The sequence below is a fragment of the Panthera leo genome, chromosome E3 (genome assembly GCF_018350215.1).
Source record: "Panthera leo isolate Ple1 chromosome E3, P.leo_Ple1_pat1.1, whole genome shotgun sequence".
NCBI classification, from domain to species: domain Eukaryota; kingdom Metazoa; phylum Chordata; class Mammalia; order Carnivora; family Felidae; genus Panthera; species Panthera leo.
This window is the reverse complement of record NC_056694.1, coordinates 24681654-24701239: the sequence shown is the minus strand read 5'-3', so window position 1 is coordinate 24701239 and position 19586 is coordinate 24681654. Positions and strand designations below refer to the sequence as shown.

Genomic DNA, 19586 nt, shown 5'->3' with positions numbered 1-19586 from the left:
ATTTATTGGCAGGAACTGCAGCTTCTCACCAAACTGATCTCTGGCCATCTCTGCCCCAAGACTCCAGCCTCTAACTCACCAGGATTTCTGAAAGAACATACAGCTCTTTCCCAGGGGGAAACATTAAATATACCCCATTGGCCCCAGTAGAAAATGACCTCAAATTTAGGGCACTCTTTCTTTTCAAAGTGGAGGAAATTTTTTAAATTACAAAAATTTAATCCGTCATACAGAAACATTCTGTCCCTTGACCCCTGAGGAATGAAACAGTCAGTCCCTGCCTCCTTCAGCTTTTTTGTTGCTGAATCTGGGAGTTAGACAACTAATTAAAATCCAATTGTTCTCTTAGCCACCCCCTCACTGCCTTAAAACTTACAATACAACTTAACCTAACCAGTCCAAGATTCAGGCAGTTGGGATCCTGACCATCTTTCCATCTCACATGACCAACAATCTTACTTGGAATGATAATGCAGTTTCAGCTCTCTTTTCATTCTGATTTTCTTTCCCTCATTGGAAAAAGTAAAAATTAAAAAACTGTCTTTCTCGAAAAAATAACTATTAAGCTACCTGCTTTGAGTTGGAAGAGACTGCTCCTCTTTATTGCCTCCTGGCAAGATTTGGAGAACTCCCCTTTTGCACTTAATGTCTCAGATCTCTCAGATAATTCTGCTGATCTCAGCACTTAGGGTTCTTTTTAAATTTTTTAATGTTTGTTTGTTTGTTTTTTGAGAGAGAGAGACCGAGCACAAGAGGGAGAGGAGCAGAAAGAGGGAGACAGAATTCGAAGCAGGCTCTAGGCCCTAAGCCGACAGCAGAGAGCTTGACATGGGGCTCGAACCCATGAACTGTGAGATCATGACCTGAGCCGAAGTTGGACACTTAACCAACCGAGCCACCCAGGCACCCCTAATTTAGGGTTCTTAATCAGAATTTTATCAACTCCATGTTTCCATGAAGAGATTTCTGGAGTATGTATGTTTGGTTCTCTGAAGCTTCCCACGTTTAGGAAAAATAAAAAACCCTGAGGACCTTTCTTGTAGTGAAGAGGCAGAGAAACCGAAAGACACATTAAGACCCTCAAGCGGGGCGCCTGGGTGGCTTGGTCGGTTAAGCGTCCGACTTCAGCTCAGGTCATGATCTCATGGTCCGTGAGTTCGAGCCCCGCATCGGGCTCTGTGCTGACAGCTCAGAGCCTGGAGCCTGTTTCAGATTCTGTGTCTCCCTCTCTCTCTGCTCCTCCCCTGTTCATGCTGTGTCTCTCTCTGTCTCAAAAATGAATAAAGGTTAAAAAAAAAAAAATTAAAAAAAAAAAAAAAAAAAAAAAAAAAAAAAAAAAAGACCCTCAAACAACTCTTAAAAAATGAGAACAAACTGAGGGCTGATGGGGGGTGGGAGGGAGGGGAGGGTGGGTGATGGGTATTGAGGGCATCTTTTGGGATGAGCACTTTGACAATTTGACAATAAATTTCATATATTTTTAAAAAAATACATTCAGAAACTGTATTTGACAACAAATTTCAAATATTTAAAAAAATACATTCAGAAACTGTTCTAAAAAAAAAAAAAGACCCTCAAACAGCCTTATGTCTTTGCTCAACTATGAACTGACCACTGGAATGCCCTGAAGTCACTTAGAGCCAAAGAGCTAAATGAAAGAGTTAGTCGAGAAGTAATATATAAAGAATTTGATTTTTATATTCCTTAGGATTCTCTTTTAGCTGGCTCTGGGGGAAAACAGGAAAGTGATAAACTAGAAATTTTTTGGACATGGTTGTTGGAGCTACACATTTAAGATTCTACATCATAACATAGCCAAGGCATTGGCAGGGAGGCAGCATGTGGCAGTGAAAAATGCATGGGTTCTAGAGCCAGACAGACCTTGGCTCTGCAATGTCAAAGAGCTAGATGATCTTAGGCAAGTTACATAATCTCCAGAGGGAGAGACAATGGTACCCACCACATAGGAAAAAACAAGATACCTAAAGGACCAGGTCACAACCCATGGCACATAGTAGGCATGTAACAAATACTGGTTTTCTCATGTCTCCTTCCTGAAATTTCTGCCCATTTGTTGCAGGCTAGTAGAGAAGTATTTGGGTTCCACTTCTATCACTGATGAGTTGTGAAACCTTGAACTAGTTGGGTTTTTTTAAATGTTTTTATTATTATTATTATTATTATTATTATTATTATTATTATTATTATTATTAGAGAGAGAGAGAGACAGAGTGGGAGAGGGGCAGAAAGAGAGGAAGACACAGAATCTGAAGCAGGCTCCAGGCTCTGAGCTGTCAGCACAGTGGCTCAAGCCTTTTTGAACCTGAGAGGCTGTGATGTTAGTGCTAGGAAACAGCACTAGGAAAGAAGCAATTAAAGTTCAGTGGAAGTTACAGCAAAACAACAGGAAATAAAACACAAAGGAGTTTAGCCAAGTGGCTAAAGGTCTAGGTTGAAGAGTCCCATCATCTGTGTTCAAATCCAGGCTCCACTATTTTAGTAGCTATCTGATTTGGGAGATCTTACTTACCTTCCCTGTCTCATGGTTTCTGTGGCCATAAAATGAGGATAATAATAACCTACTTTATAGGGATGCTCTGAAATACTGGCTCGTAGCAAGTGCTCTATTAATATAACTGCTGCCATCATCATCATACCATGTGTCTCTTATGAAAGGAAAGCTAGTTTGTGGTTGAGAATGAGATGCCTTTTATTTTCTGCATTGAGATGGATGCCATCAATTATCCAGCTGGCACAGAGAGGCTACCCCTCGGTTTATCCAGTGCTTCTGGGGCCTGTCTGTTGGGAGTTCAATGGAGAGGACATAGTTGGTGGAGTGGCCTGTGGTGGAGAGGATGCCTCTTCGGGCACTTGTTTTGTAGACTGGACATACATAAATGTTCTGATGTGGAAACATTGCACTTTCCCCAGGTTTCAGCCAAATAACGGGCAGTGGATCATAGAGAATTTTGGGGAAAGACTCCTCAATCTGCACTGTTTCCCTGTCCCAGCGGGCACCTTCTAAAAAGAGTCCTTTTATGTAGGCCCCATCTTCTGGGTTACTCTCCATGACTGTTTCTTGTGTGGTTACCTGGAAGAGAGAGAGCTGTAAGTTCCACTACCTGCAATTTCCCTAAATGGGGCAGCATCAAGAGATCAGAAAATCTGTTGCAATGTCTGCCTTTCCCAATATACATTTCCCAGGACACTGTGGCTTCTGTGATAATACTCCTGCCTTCACAAATGAACCAGGTCTGATTCCTAGTCAGCATGCTGTGCTCCTATATGGTAGGCATAGAGAATGCACTAAAGTAGGAGCTGGGGGGTCACATTAACTGTAACTAGCTTAGTGACCTTGCACAATCGGGACCTGGATCCATAAAGTGAGAGGTAAGATTCAGATGCATGCTGGTAAAACAGCTGTCTGGCAGGGAGAAATAAAGCCTTGATTTGCAGCTTTTGTCAATTTCTATTGTGTACACGTTTCAGGCTATTAAAACTATGTAATAACCAGCTGCAACCAGCTCTGGTGAGTTGATATGAGCCAGCTCCAGCACATCACTGTTTAAATTCAGAGGTAGTAAAGTCAAATTCCTTAAGGTGAGTGCAGAAAATGGTCCAGGTGTAGGAGAATAAGGAGTGGTGGGGATTATGATGAACCAGAGAAGACAAGCTCCATTTAAAATCATTCAAATTCTCTTTCTGTTGTTGTGAATAGAATATTTTTCTCATTTTTACTCCTAAGTACTTATTGCTAGAATAGGAAAGGCTATTGGTTTTTGTATATTTAACCAGTATCCGAGTATCCAATCACCATATCAGTATTCTGATACCTATTATCTATCAGTATTCTGACAGGTGTAGTTTTAGAGTCTTTAGGGTTTCTAGGTATACAATCATTTCAACATCAAAAAAGATGGATTTATCTATTTTCCAATATTTATCCCAGTTATTTTGTTACCTTATTGCATTAATTTCAGCTTCACGTAGCCTGTGAAGATTATCAAGTTCATTCATAAACTAAATTAAGACCTATCAACCAGTCTGCAACCTCTGGACAAGATGATCTTACTCTTTTCTCTCCATATATGGACAAAGGTGATACTTGATTATTGGTCATTCCTTTGACTTCACTCCAAGGAAAGCACTACCCAAGAACATTAACATCTTTCCAAATGAAGAGTCCACCATGATGAATAAACAATAGGGAAGCATGCTTTAATTTTTCTTGGTATAATGGTGGCAGAGTTTTTCTCTGGAAATATTCCTTATGTATACACAGCAACAAAGCCTTGGGAATTCTCTGATTCTGTCTGGAATAAATTTTGGAGCTATTTTTAAGTCATACTAAATACTTCACTTGTACCATCTCAGAAGCATTTGGGCCTTAACACATCCAAATGTTTGCACTCATTAAAAAACAGGCAACACTGCTTTCTCTGGTTGGTCTCTTGAGCTGGCCTAACCCAAAGTATGTCTACCTCAAACTCAAATCCGATGTGGTCAATGGGGATGGTGTATTTCCGGGCATAATTCTGAGAAACACCGGTCAAAAATGACTGTGTGAAGTAAAATCCAGAGATCCAAAAGACCACAGGGGGCCCGTGGTCAATCCATTCCTGGAGAGTCACAGAAATAAAAATTCAAAATCAACAGCACATCAAAGATAGTTCAAAGGCAGGTAATGTAAATGAGTTCCGTTAAGAAAGATGTTTTTTCTCTTTTTTCTCAAAACAGGTAGCCCTCTCGGTTTAGTTTGTGTTTTCCCATTTTTTTCCCCCACTTTTGAAATGAAGGTACAAACATATTTTCTACTTTAAGAAAAGCACAGGTGCAAGCTGGTGTCGGGGTATAATAGACACTGGCAGGGAATGTAATAGTGGAAACTATGTGCCTTGCCCAAACTGAGCAACAGCCACTCATCTCATAATAGTTGCCATGCAGGAATGCAGGCTCATTGTTTCAGCTCTTCCTTTTTTTGCAGGACAAACATCTGGATTGTTATGTGTAATAATTCAATGTTTACATGCTATCTCAAAAGTTTTTAAATTAGGGGCACCTGGGTGGCTCAGTCAGTTAAACATCTGACTCCTGATTTCAGCTCATGTCATGATCTCACAGTCATGGGAACAAGCCCCGCATCAGGCTCTGCACTGATCATGGAGCCTGCTTGAGATTCTCTCTCCCCCTCTCTCTCTCTGCCCCTTCCCTGCACATGCTCACACATGCACACACTCTCTCTCAAAATAAATAAATAAACTTAAAAAAATTTTTTTTAATTACCAGGCAGCCAAACCAAATATATCTATTAGTCAAATCTGGCCCATGAGCCACTAGTTTGTGACATTTATTCTAGTTCCGACTCCTGCCCTCAATTCTGGCAAGACTGTTTCCAGTAGGTGCTCAATCCATTTCAGAATGTCCTCTCTACCTGAATGCGTGTGCCAGGTGCCCAGCTGCCCTGACTCCCAGGTACCTGGAAGAAGGCCAGGCGGGCCAGCAGGTCAGCCACATAGCCCCCCAGGGGCTTTAGGGATGGGTAGGACTTGGCCATCCACATGGCTGGCACTTTACCCACGATCACGCTACTGAAGACATCCTCCAGCTCTGAGGACATCAGGACCTGTCCTTTGATGGCTCGGCCAAGATCAATGAGGCTTCTGCGAACGACCTTGGTCAGCCTGCAAGAACAAAGGAGCTGGCTCAGCCAGCTTCTCCAGCTTTACCCTACCCAAATACCCTGACTCAGGTCTCCTTTCACTTTTCCCCTCTTTGAAAGGTCAGACAAGTAATATACATTCATGATGGAAAAATTATAAAGATGAGAAAAAAATGAAATCACCTGGTATCTCACCACCTAAAGATAACTTTGATGTTTATCTTTCCAAATTTTTCTATATGTAAACATAAATTATTTTTAATGGTATTAACTATATTACTTTTTTGTAATCTGTTTTTCTCTCTTAGTGTATAGGGAGCATCTTTCCAATTCAATAGAGACCTAAATCATCCTTTTTTAATGACTACAAGGTATTTCATTTTATTTAACCATTTCCCTATTGCTGAAACATGTTATTTCTAAGTTTGTTACCACTGTTAACAACATTGCTAGGAACATCCATCCATATCAATCTTTGTGGAAACTTACAATGATTTTCCTATGAAAGGTAGAATTTCTAGGTCAAAAGGTAATACAATTTGAAGGGGTTTGATCCATATTGCCAAAGGTCTTTTCATAGATTATGAGTTCCATGCCTGAGAAAAGGCAGCCTGGGAGATGCCAAGATTGCCTGCCTGTCTCTCTGGCCTCTATGTTATGAGGCCTAGCTAAGCCCAGAGGGAATTCACCTGAGAGTGCCAAAGAATATGCCACCAGAAATAACTTGTCATCTCTAGCAATTTTTGGAATCCCAGCCAAGTGGATATGAGAATGATCATATGCAAGAAAGGGATTCCTAGACGTGTAATCACTTAATATTCATATTAAGAGGAATTTAAGGGTCAGAACTTTGGTTCATGTGCTTGGCTGAGGAGTCAAGGGGCAAAGTTACTATCTGAAGGATTATTCCACAGACCTTTGGCTGTTACACCTAAAGACTTACTTGTAAGAGTTTTTCTATTTTTTTTTTTTTTTTTAACTATGTGCTCTGCTAGTTTCAAGGTTTTAGGAAGTAACATTTGCCTCAGAAGACACAGTAATGATTCCCCTGAACTGGAAACTGAACTGTCACCTAATCATTTTGATATTCTCATACCACATGGTGAACAGGCCAAAAAAAAAGTGATTGGTGAGGATGTGGGGGTGGATTACTCAATGTGATTAATCCTGACCGTCATTGGAAAATAAGATTGCTGTTACCCTGTTCTCTTCTATTACAATGACCAGTGGTAAAGGCTAGTGAAGGCCCCTACAACCACTAAGGAAGAGTTCCTGTGACCTTAGGAGAGGATGGATAGCAGAAGAGCAAAGCCATTAGGCTTGGCATCTGGATGAATGACAACTACATCCCATCATGCAAAGTATCTGACTCACAGCAGTGCTGCTGCATCCTTAGCTCACACCCTATACTTTGCTTCGTTCCCCCATATGGTCAACTGTCTGTTGACTCTAGAGTTGACTCTAATCCTAACACTGAGAAGGCAAGGAATACTTAGATGACATTCTTCCAGTTCTCTAGTACTTCAGAGTTTAGGGATGTCCCTAAAACTAAGCAATGATCAATGAGGCAAAATGGAGACAGTAACAGATGGAGAGCTGGGAGCAGTGAGAACCTTTGACTTGAAGACAGAAGTGATGAATTTTCTCATTTGGTATATATGGTCTTTGAGAACCCTTTCAGTTTTATTTAGAAGTCAAATCAAGATGATCTATTGGGTTCTCTGCTGTAGTAACTAGAGAAGTAAGGAGGGCCAGAGACCCTTAGCTCCATGGCCAGCCCATCACACCCCTTCTCTACCTGTGTGGTAGGGGCAATGGGATAAACTTCTCTCCACCCTTTTCTATATTCGCCCTGATTTCACATATTGGGTAAGTGTATGGGCTCTGGAATCAGACAGCCTGGGTTCAAACTCCATTCTGTCACTGAATTACTGTATGACCTTGTGCAAGTTGTATAACTCTTCTGGGTCTGTTTTCTCACCTTTAAAATGGGGGCAGAGGGATTACTAACTGTTCCTATTTCAAAAGACTATTACATGGCTTGAATGCAAACACATACATGGTGCTTGGAGCTATACCTGGCACTAAAGGCTCAAGAAAAGTGGCTCTGATAATTACTTTTACTATGAGTCTGCTTGGTATTGGTTTTAAGCTGATTTTACAGGTGTACTATCAATGAGTGGAAGAGAATGACTAGAAAAATTGAGTTAAACTTGGGTCAACACATGCTGGGATCGTCCTATTCACAGCCCTCCCCATAGGTGGGGCAAACCACTTATCAAGTGCACGTGTCAGTTACTGCCCATGAGATCATACCCCTACACTCCCACTCCAAGGATCCAAGTAAGACCATCCAGCCCACCTGTTGAATCTGATGAGCTCCTGCCTTAGGACAGTGTTCATGGATTCCTCATAGACCACAGGGTACAACTTCACAACCACTTCCAGGTCAAAGTCTTTGGGAAGCTTGGAGAGTATGTCCTGAGCCAGCTCCTCAATGACTTCCTTAAAGTACAGACGTAGAGAGGTAAATGAGAAACAAGGCCTGTGCACTGTGGCTTTGTCTGGGTAAACGTGAAGCAGTGAGCATTGGTCTTTTTAATCACAGCCTACAGGACCTTCCTGGGAACTCTCCTACAAAAGCCAATTCTGCCTGGGGGAAAGGAGGTCACTTACCTCTCTACCAGTCTTCTTGAAGGCATCACCTCTTGGCCCAGAAGGTAAAAAAAGCTAAGCAATAAGAGCCCTATTCTTACACCTGAAGCAAGGTTCTGACGGCTGGATAGGTAGCCTCAGGCAGTGCTGAACCCAGCCAAACTCCTCCTAGGAGAGCATCTCCCACAGCTCTCTCAGCCAGCCCCTCATAACCAGCTCATGGTACAGATGGGACTCTTGCTCAGTGCCAGTGACTGTATAGGACACCTGGGAAAGCGGTAAGCCATTCCTCAGCATCGAGCAAGAATAGCCCAGGGCAATGGGGTTGGCCAAGTAGGGGAGGGGACAGGCCTAGAGGAGCAAGGAGTAGGACTTGGGTGTGGGAGAGACACACAGCTCTGCCATCCTGTGGATCTGAAAGGCTTGGAACACACACTTCCTTCCCTCTTCTCACAGTGAGGGGAATTTCCATCCCTAAACTGAAACCAAGCAGGCTGCTCTATCTTTATACCTATTATCATTTATGGCACTATGAGCCAAATCAAGAGAAACCCACAGCTGAGAGGGTTTGAACATGGAGTAGCTCAGAAGATGGAGAAGGGAAGGGAAGGATAGGAAAGAAGAGGGTGTGGTGGAGTCAGGAGATGACAGTCCTGGATCTGGCTCTGCCTTTGAGTAGATGAATGCTTTGAAGCAGGTCTCTTCCTCCCACTGGGCTATTTCACCCCCATCTGTAGACTGAGGATGGTGGACCAGGTCTGTGCCTCATAAAGCATGGACTGCAAGAGGCACCCAAGCTGTTTCTAGGTGTTTCCAGGACATGGAACACATCATGTTGAATCACATGGTGAGAAAGTCATTCTCTTTCCAAGTTTCAGCTGCCTTTCTCTTTTCATTCTTCTCAAGGACAAAGTCTCAGATCAGTGCTAACTGAACGCTCTGTAACACTGGCTGATCCTCCTCTTTTCACAAGCAGCCAGCAGGGCCTCAGCAACATAATCTGAGAAGAACCTAATAACCGTTTAGTTTTCATTTTCTTTTTGTGGCTGTTGTGACTTTATGGAAGTGACACTGGGTTTCCATTTATGGTACTGATGTGCAGAGTTTTTTTAAATATTTTATTTTTTAAGTAATCTCTACACCCAATGTAAGGCTTTAACCCATGACCCCCAGATCAACAGTTGCATGATATGCAGTGTTTAAAAGAAATGTTTTTAAGAGATTTTGTTTTAAATATTATGTAAATGTAGTATAGATGACATACGGGTAGAGCAATGACTCCTGAGGGTTATATAGGAGCAGCTGACAATCCGGAAACACTGCTGCTCTTCCAGCTCTGTATTTAAGGACTCTCAGCAGGAAGACCAGAGCACCCATGCCCCACGGAGTCTGCCAAGCCTCCGATCGTCGGCCTTCTAGGTCATCACCCACAATCCTGCATGACCACCAGATGGACAACTGTCTGTGAATGGAATTAGGTCTCCCACCCAAAGCCCAATTACCTGAGGGGACTTGCCACTCCCTCCTGACTGCCTAGGGAGGGTCAGCAGCACTCCTTGAAACAGCTGGTTGGTTTCCTGGTTGTCCTTGGTGATGTCAGCATTCTCATGGAGGCCAAAGACTTCTGGGTGGGTTGTGATAGGTAGGTTCCTAAGATACTCGATATAGGACTGGAAAGGAAATGTTCAGTTGACACAAATCCAGGTCCTCTGGGGTCCCAGAGATCACTCAGGGCTTAGCTGTACCCAACCCAAGCAAGAATCACATTGGATTGGTAGCACAGGCCACATCTGCCCACCACCCCACACACCAACCACACACACACACACACACACACACACACACACACACACACACGGTGAACACACCCCAAGCTGTTCCTCATACAGTCTTCTGGGGAGTGAGTATGAAGGCAGAAGGACTGAGTATATCCCCTCCCACCCCTAGCTTCTCCCTGCTCCCCCTGCAGTTCTGGCTTTATAGTCAGACTGAACTGGGTTTGGATCCTAGCTCTACTGAAAACTAACTGTGTAACCTTGACCCCCAGTTTCCTTATCTGTAAATGGGAAGATAAGTGAAGTTACAAAGTAATAGGCCTTGGCATATAACAGGTGTTTAATAAAAGAAATCCCTCTTAAAGCTCTTACAGATTTCCTGTTTTCTTCTTCCTGTTCTCATTCTCCCATCCAGTTTTTCTGTCCTTCCCCTTTAGCCACTTTCTGAACCTTTGTTTTCAAGTAGCAATTTGCAACCAGGTTACTACCAAGGCTTCATTTTAACCATCCTTCCCCTTAACTCCCCAAGATGGGCCCCACATTTTGAAAAGATCTTGTCTATCAAATACCCAGTTTTCATTCAATAATAATAATGTCTCTCTTAGAGGCTTTTTGGAATATTGGAAATAACTTATGGTCCCAAGTCAGGAAGCCCAAAGCTACCCCTGGCTCTCCTTGGCTACGCCACAGCCCCTAGCCACATGGAGACTGCCAAGCCCCTCACCTGGTAGGAGCCATGAGGAGGAATGTAGTAAGTGTCTCCAGGAGCGAGGGAGTAATGGTCCTGCTCAATTTCCTTACAGTAGAACGTGGACAGAAGGGATAGCAGGAGACGCCTGTCTTTGTCATCAGTCACTCTGCCCCCGTAATTACATTCCCCTGTGGACAACCAACAGGAAGAAGTTGAGCTCAAGGAAGGTCATAATGAACTTGGTCATTAACCTAAAACAGAGGATTCTTCCGGCCAAGAAACTCTGCTTAGATGCAGGGTTGCTGAAACCAATGCTCACATTGGGATGAGATCAGGCCTTTTTGGTATTATGTTTGCCACAAAAAATAGTACTTATTCACCACATTAGAAATGAGGAAGTAAAAATAAACTGAAAGAAAAAACCAATACAATCACCAATAATTCCATCAAAGGTAACTGTGAACATTTAGGCATCTTCTTCACGTGTGTGGTTGTGTGTGTGTGTGTGTGTGTGTGTGTGTACATACATGAAAGGCATTACATAAAGGTGGTTCAGGGCAAGCACTTTGGCATAAGACAGTCCTGGGTTCCAATCCCAGCAGTTTCTCATCTGTCGAGAAGCAGAGATAATTGCAGTACCCATCTTACAAGGTTGCGGTTAATAATGCTTATAAAACATTTAGCACAATATATAGCACACAGAAAGTATTCAATTTATTACAGCTATTACAAATAAATATATTTTTGAAAATTGTGATTATCCCATACATACTGCTTTAGGATACTCCACCCCCATCATTAATATCATTCTCTGAGACTCAGGTTTCTACACTCAGATTTCTACAAAAATAATTAGGTAATTCTTTGGAAGCCACATCAAATCCATCTCGCCAAGCCCATGACGCATTTTCTAGCTGGTCCAGATTCCATAGTATGTGGGTGCCACCTGGTATTTGGTAGTTAATGGACAACACACTAGTCTTCAAGGAGGAAACACATCTGTGCGTATATGCGTGTGTGGACACACATATGCAGGCTCATTTCCAATTCCAACCATTCCAGGAAGACACAGGTCTACAGACAAGAAACAGGAGGTATGGCCTAAGGTCGGGGCAGGAGGCCTCAGCTTCTCTTGGTCTTGGAGGGGTCTAAATGTGAAGGAGGAGGATATGGGTGGCTCATTAAGGGCAGAGTAAGGGTCTATTTACTTTTTGAGTGATTTGAGCCCTGCAGATGCTGTTTTACCTTAAGCCAGACTATCTAGATTTCTGAGGCTCTCTCTATGGACTTTTCCAGGCGTTTAGCAAAGTTCAGTTTGAACATTACGGTTGGTCTCAGCTATAAACAAGCTTTTGATAGCACTATATTACATATAACAATTAAAAATATAACATCAAAGGCGTAGTGGTTTTCCCTCACTGAAGTCAGCATGGCAGAGCTCGAGGGCACCCAAAAGTGAACCCAAGTAAAGGTAAATCTCAGGCACAGAGTCATAGTGCAAGGTCCTGCCACCACACCCTTATCAGCAAATTTTCCTCCAGGGGATACCCTTGCAGGCTTTGGGTTTTATGTTTGTGAAGAAAGGTGGATTTCTTTATAGCTACTTATAGGTCTATTCTGGTATCAAGAGCACAAGTTCCTATGGGAGCCAGGATGTACTTTTGTCTTTTTTTAATATTTATTTTTAATTTTTTAATTTTTTTAAAGGAGCCCAGCTATTTTTTAAATTTTTTTAATGTTTATTTATTTTTGAGAGCGAGAGAGAGCATGAGCAGAGGGGGGGCAGAGAGAGAGGGAGACACAGAATCTGAAGCAGGCTCCAGGCTCTGAGCTGTCAGCACAGAGCCCCATGCAGGGCTTGAGCCCACCAACTGTGAGATCATGACCTGAGATGAAGTTGGACACTTAACCGAGTGAGCCACCCAGGCACCCCTACTGTTTATTTATTTTTGAGAGGGGGGGTGGAAAGAAAGCACACACTCGAGTGGGGGAGGGGCAGAGAGTAGGGGTGGGGCAGAGAGGGAACAGGGGACACAGGAGCCAAAGTGGGCTCTGTGCTGATAGCAAAGAGCACAATGTGGGGCCTGAACTCATGCACCATGAGATCATGACCTGAGATGAAGTCAGAAGCTTAACCGACTGAGCCACCCAGGCACCCTTGCTTTTGTCTCCTCTAAGGTCTCTACTCTCCCTGCCAAAGGGCTGGGGGTACCAGATGAATAATGCATTGACTTCGGCCCATTGTATGTGATAACCACTGTTCAAACAAGACCTGTCTCTTTGGTTAGTGTCAGCACAGAGTTCTAATGATCATCCACATCTGGTTTTTCTTTCCTTCCAGGCACATAGGCAAGTTACACTTCTCTGGGTCCCTTGTGGGGGCCAGGTATGGGAGACAACTTCTTGTGCATTTAATTCCTGGCATGAGCCCTTCAGTGCTATTCCTGTGGCAGTGACCACACAAGTATGAGCTGAGACACGTCATCAAAAGTGGGTGGAGCTTCTGTCAGCTGGTAGATAGATAATCACAATGAGCACAGACCCCTGCCATTTCACCCCAGACATGTAGAGTGGCTGAGAAATGGACCTTAGATGTCTTACACCCTTGAGATGTGGGGGTTGTTGATTCTCCTGGCCTAATTAGTCTATGCTGACTGGTCTAGGTGGGAAGTGAGTCTCCTCCAGTGGGCTGACACGGTCAGGGCAGGTTGCTTTATGGGCTCCAGGCAGTCCCATACTAAGACCTTATCCTAGGGCAAGTATGCACTCATTCTGCATTCTGAAGAACAGCCCTGGCATATGCTTCTGCGTGACCTGAAATGAGAGGAAAATGACTCACTTCTTTAGAGAAGTTCTTTCACCAAACTAATATCCACTGAGCTTATGTTGTGCATGTCACTTGGGGTTTCATTTTAGGGGACAGTGTACTGCATTAAGTAAGGTCTACGTGACCTTTTACAACCGAACTTAATCACTCTGAAGTGCGATTTCTCAATCTTAGCAGTATTAACAAGTTGTACTGGATAGTTCTGTGTGGTGAGGGTTGTTCTATGCGTTGTGGGGTGTTCAGCAGCATCCCTGGCCTCTACCCAGTAGCATCTCTATTTAGTGGTGGCAAGCAAAAATGTCTCCAGACATTGCCAAATGTCCCCTGGGGGACAAAACTGCCCTTTGTTGAGAATCACTGTTCTAAGGCCTCAGTCTCATTGACTCTAAAATGGGGTCACTAACATGAAGCTCATAAGGTTACTGTGAAGACTCAAGGTGATGATTGTGTATATATGGAGCATCTGCCACACAATCGGGGAAAGGATCCACACAAACTCCTTAACATATGGAGCTGAGGAAGGAACTTGTATGTAATCTTTAAAAAAAAAATTTTTTTTTAATGTTTTTATTTCTGAGACAGAGACAGAGCATGAGTGGGGGAGGGGCAGAGAGAAAGGGAGACACAGAATCTGAAGCAGGCCCCAGGCTCCAAGCTGTTAGCACAAAGCCCGACGAGGGGCTCGAACTCACAAACCGCGAGATCATGACCTGAGCCGAAGTCGGACTCTTAACCGACTGAGCCACCCAGGTGCCCCCGTAATATTGAAGACACCAGGGTTTTCCAACTGTGCTGCATTTTGACCTTTCGCCATGGTATTCCACTCGCTTTACCCATCTATATTTTATCTCCTATCTCTGGGCCTACATGATGTGTTCCATGAGAGAAGCAACCAAGTTCTATCCATTTACATTCTTCTATATCATGTACTAGTAAATATCTGAGTGACTAATAAAAGGTCACTGTAGACTGCTTTAATATAAAACAGCAAGTGATGTTTTCACTTTAGGATACCTGTGCTGGGAACGTTCTCCTTCTTTTTTCCCACTGCCTACCCTGCTTTCTTCTTCCACTTGTAAAACTCCTATTCATCCCTCAAAACCCATCCTTTATGCCTTCAGGAAGTATTCCATGATTACCCCCTACCCCATCCCTGAGATTTAATCACTGCGTTGCCTTTCATCTTTATAAATGTTTCCCTTGCTGAATTTATGACTGTATTGTCATTTATTTCTTTATATATATTTTTTCCTTTGTGGACTGTGAGCCACTTGAAGGTAGGAATTGTGTCTTCATTTTTTATAATATCTGTCATGGTGGCCAGCATTAGTAAGAGCTCAATGTTTGTTGAAAGAATGATTGAGTAAATAAATGAATGGAGGTGGAACCAGAAGAGCAGAGGGGTGGAGTAGGATACTGGACATTTATAACTGCAAAGCTTCCTCCCAGAAATACCTGTCAGGTAAGTCAGAGCGTCAAATGGCACCTCCTTGTAGTCGTTCAGAAACATCTGGATCTGCCGCATACTAATCCGCAGGTCAGATTCATTGAATTCATAAGGAATATTCCAGCCTGCACAAAGCATAGAAGAATTAGAGACTTCAGTGCCAAGAGCTCATAATTCCACTCAGACATTGAGCTGTAGAGTTAAGCATCATGTGGAGCAGCAGCCTCTTTCAGCCCCATGAATATCAAGTACCAGGCCAACTATTAGCCTTGACATTTACTGCCAATGTGGGAGTCATTCTGCCTGAGAAAACATCCATTCTAAAATCAATTTTCTTATGGATCTCCCCATTTGTTAAGGTAGATGTTAATATGCTGGGATTTGTGGAATGAGAATAATTCACCCTGGCTGGAATACTGTGGTAATGCACAGGGTTCCAAAAATAACACTAAAGCATAGCTAGAGAGCAATATCTTATGATTAGGCAACAGAACTAAATCAGCTTGGAGAATTCCCCTCCTCATGCTCATGGGAAAAATGGGATGGCCAGCCTTGAAGAAACTATCAAGGGTATTTTCAAGGGTATAATGATAAATGCCCAGAGGGGCTGGAAAAGTGACATAAATATGTGAAGTGGGCACAGTGTAAGACAGCAGAGTTCAGTGGGATGTGTGCTCTGCAGGGACATTTAATCTCCTCCTGAACATTTACATGCAAATAAAAATTTAGCAAAATAAAAAATTCGTGTTCTGGCAAAAAAACCCACAACTGGCCTGTTGGCTCTAAGCCAAACTCTTACATGGATTTTTGGAGATCTGGCATGGGTGGGAGAATAGTGGTGGGAGAATATGGTATATGAAACACAGATGTGGTGGGAGTGTCCAGCTCAGGCTGTGTCATCCCTGTACCCCTCAGTGGAATGGTCAGGTGGTCTGGGAAGCTAACAGGGGCTGTGGGTGGTGGGAGAAGGAAAGGAAGAAGATGCTCAGAGAGAATCACCAAGAGGACAGTTTGCCTCCATATTTAAGCCAAAAGAACAGCTGAAAATACATCGCCTTGGGCCATTTCAAGGCTGTTGAACAAAATCAGAGGTAGCCCAACCTTTAAACCATGTGGATATGGAATCTGTATTTAGCAGTTGGATGTTCTGCTCTCACAACAGCATTAAGTTAAGATAAAGTAGTAAGTTAGGCCATGGACAGGATATGTTAATAATGAAATTTATTTTTAGTTTTTCAAGAAGAAGCACAGGCAAATGTCCCAGTTGTACTTCCTTCATTGTTATGCACATGTTTAGAGAACTACTCAAAATTTCATAAATTACCTGGTGACAACTCCCTGGAAAATGGCCATTGTACCTAAGATAGGCAAATACTCACCAAAGGGAAGGGCTTACAATTTTTTCATTAACATATTACTTCAATAATTAGGAGACCTCTAATTTTGGAGCAACATCTCTTTTCTTGACATTGATAGTGACCTAATTATAGGGTTGTCAAATTTATCAAATAAAAATACAGGACAGTCAGTGAAATTTTAATTTCACTTAAACAAATCATGTTTAGTCTAAGTATGTCCCAAATATTACATGGAATATACTTATACAGCATTTTACTGGCAACCTTATCGGAGTATAAACTTGAACACATACCTGCATTTGTCTGTGATCTGTGCCCCAGCAGCCCAGGTACACTGTCATCACTTACCTAAGGGTCCAAAGTTTCTCCTTTCTTGAACAATGGCGTGGAAGAAACATAGCCCGAACAACAGCTTCTGCCATATGACTGCCTTTGTACAGCTTTGGAAAAACACGGGGTCCGAGATGGGGTCATTGAGATAGGAGCGCAAAAGGTTGGCCCGCAGCCCTTTGGGGGGCTCGTTGGTCATTTTGATCCCATTTTGGAGAATGCTGACTGGAAATTTCTCTGATGGATAGCTGGTTAACCAGAGTCTGGAAGAACAACAGATCTAACTATTTAGAGCAATGCAGTAAGTTATATTAAAAAGCGATAACAAAAAATAATAGCCACCATTTATTAAGCACTACTGGATGCCAAACCCCATGATAAGAATTTAATGTATGTCCCTTCCTTGAGCCTCTCAGCCACCCTATGTGAAGGGATTAGCTATTCCCTTATACCAGGGAGGAAACGGAGGCATGCAGAGGTCAACTGGACTTTTCAAGGACACACCACTTAGAAGCAACTGAAATGGGATGTGAACTCAGGCTCCTTGACTCCAAAGGCCATCTTAAACACCACACCATATTCCTCCCCTGCAAGACTACCTGAGAATCTACTAGGTCAGTATGATACCTGGCACCCCAGGAGTTGCCAGGAGGGAAGGGAAGAGGCCATAAACAGGTAGATTGAGGTCTGACTTCAGGCTGCAGTTAGGTGATATTTAGCTCATACCATGCAAACCAACACAAGGCTACAACATAGTTTGAAGTAGCTGCCAACTTTTAAAAAAACTGGGACTTTCTTTTAAAATTCTAGATTCCCATCTTCCCTTTAAAATAATGAGAAAATCTGAACACAAGGGGCCTGCATTCCTGCATGGCAATAGTCACTTGGTATTAGGTAGTCACTGCTCTTCTCTAAAGGTCATGCATGGGCCTCTAGTTCACTGCAGTCCCCACCACTCTCCGTTGATGTCCAACACTGAGGCTGACTGCCCATGACGACTGCCACTGTACTGTGGGAACTGGAATATCTCCTGTGGCCAAGTCCTCTTCATTCATATATGTTATTCCTGGCTCCTATAGGCACTTGGGGTAATAACTTTTGTGTTAGGATCATATTACAGAAGACCATAATATCAGCATAAATAATTTTTTGTTCAATGTTCATTGTATCATTGATGGTACTTAATCAAGTCACCATCCCAAACCAAACAGAATTCCTGAAACTAATTGGATTCCTTTAAACTCTTCTATGGATTTTATAGGAGTCTTACATGTATATAATAAACCATGGCCTAATCTGGCTTTGTAAATAAACACCAAACACTTTCCTATTTTCAGGCAAACATGACTAAAATGAAAATAACCAGGGGCACCTGAGTTAAGCATCTGACTTTTGCTCAGGTCATGATCTCATGGCTTGTGAGTTCAAGCCGTGGGTCGGGCTCTGTGCTAATAGCTCAGAGCCCGGAGCCTGCTTTGGATTCTGTGTCTCCCTCTCTCTCTGCCCCTCCCCCACTTGTGCCCTCTCTCTCTCTCTCAAAAATAAACATTAAAAAGGAAGAAAGAAAGAAAGAAAGAAAGAAAGAAAAAATAACCAGCAAACTTTGTAGCCTAGAACAGGAGTTGGCAAACCTTTCCTGTAAAAGGTCAAAGAGTAAATTTTTAGGCTCTGCAGGCCATATGGTTTCGGTTAGAACTACTTATATTGTGAAAGCAGTCACAATAGACAGGATATGAATGAGCATGGCTCTATTTCAATAAAACTTTATTTATGGACACTGAAATTTGAATTTCATATAATTTTCATGTGTCATGAAATATTGTTGTTTTGATTTTTTTTCAACCATCTAAAAATGTAAAAACTCTTCTTAGCATATAGGCCATACAAATCAGGTAGCAGGCTGTATTTGAACTACAGCCTGTAGTTCGCTGACCTCTTGCCTGGAATAAGAGAACATTTGAGTTGAAAAGGGCTTTGAAGTCTGTCTGGTTCATCTCATCATTTTGTATACGCAAAAATTGAGGCCCAGTTTTGCTAGGCTTTAAAATTCACACAAAAAATAGGTAGCTCTTTCCAGTATTGATTAAAATTCCACAGAGCCCAAGAAATACAGGTTAGAGCAGCATGGACATTGGTGCCTACACTACAGGTGAGATTTCTTCCATGACAATTTTAAAAATCAGATTTACTGACATTTAATCTACTTTCCCAGACACATCTCCTATTATATCCCCCAACAACTTCTCATAGTATATACCCCATATTCATAGAATAACTTCTCAGTGTTTCCTTCATATGCATCTTTGCTTTTATAGATGCTATCCCTTCCAGCTGGAATGTCCTTCCTGCAAAACAATCATCTTTCAAAACCCCAGGCAACTGTCAGGTCTCTAGGCACTCCCCAGCTTTCCCTTCCCTTTTCTGTGCTCCAGGGTTCTTATTCAAACGAGTACAGCAGGTACTGCATGGCATCAACATCATTCATCCATGGTCTGTTTTCTGCTAGATGAGAACTGCGTTTGCTCATCTTTGCACTCCCAGCCACCAGCATGACATCTGGAGCTCAAGATTGGGGCCCGGAAACAGGTAGTGGTGGGGCAGCACCTCACCTGAATCTGATGTTAGTGCTTTCAGGAACAATCACCTCCTCACAGATCTTCTCCAGTGTAGGCATCCAGCTTGTGGCCAGGTGGCAGTTCTGTAATACCACCCAGGTGCCATCTTTGATGGCAGTGTTGATCATTTTGGCAGCAATTGAGCCTTGGCCTTGGCCAAGGGAGATGGTCTGTGTTCTGGTGCCTCCCATGCCAAGATCATCAGCAAACTTCAGCAGGCCTGAGACCA

At 42.8% G+C, this 19586-nt stretch overlaps 1 protein-coding gene across 4 annotated transcripts in view; it reads right to left on the bottom strand.

The window, feature by feature from the left end:
- Positions 1-2692: 2692 nt before the first annotated feature.
- Positions 2693-19586, bottom strand: part of DNAH3 (dynein axonemal heavy chain 3) — a 168115-nt gene continuing 151221 nt past the window's right edge. For all 4 annotated transcript variants that reach the window (XM_042921633.1, XM_042921636.1, XM_042921634.1 and 1 more), the window contains 9 exons: positions 19352-19577; positions 16761-17005; positions 15063-15179; positions 10814-10968; positions 9817-9984; positions 8022-8164; positions 5477-5681; positions 4482-4619; positions 2693-3091 (listed from right to left, as the gene is read on the bottom strand). In XM_042921633.1, the coding sequence (XP_042777567.1) occupies positions 2738-3091; positions 4482-4619; positions 5477-5681; positions 8022-8164; positions 9817-9984; positions 10814-10968; positions 15063-15179; positions 16761-17005; positions 19352-19577 (1751 nt within the window). In that variant the 3' untranslated portion in view covers positions 2693-2737. The remainder of the gene's footprint in view (positions 3092-4481; positions 4620-5476; positions 5682-8021; positions 8165-9816; positions 9985-10813; positions 10969-15062; positions 15180-16760; positions 17006-19351; positions 19578-19586) is intronic.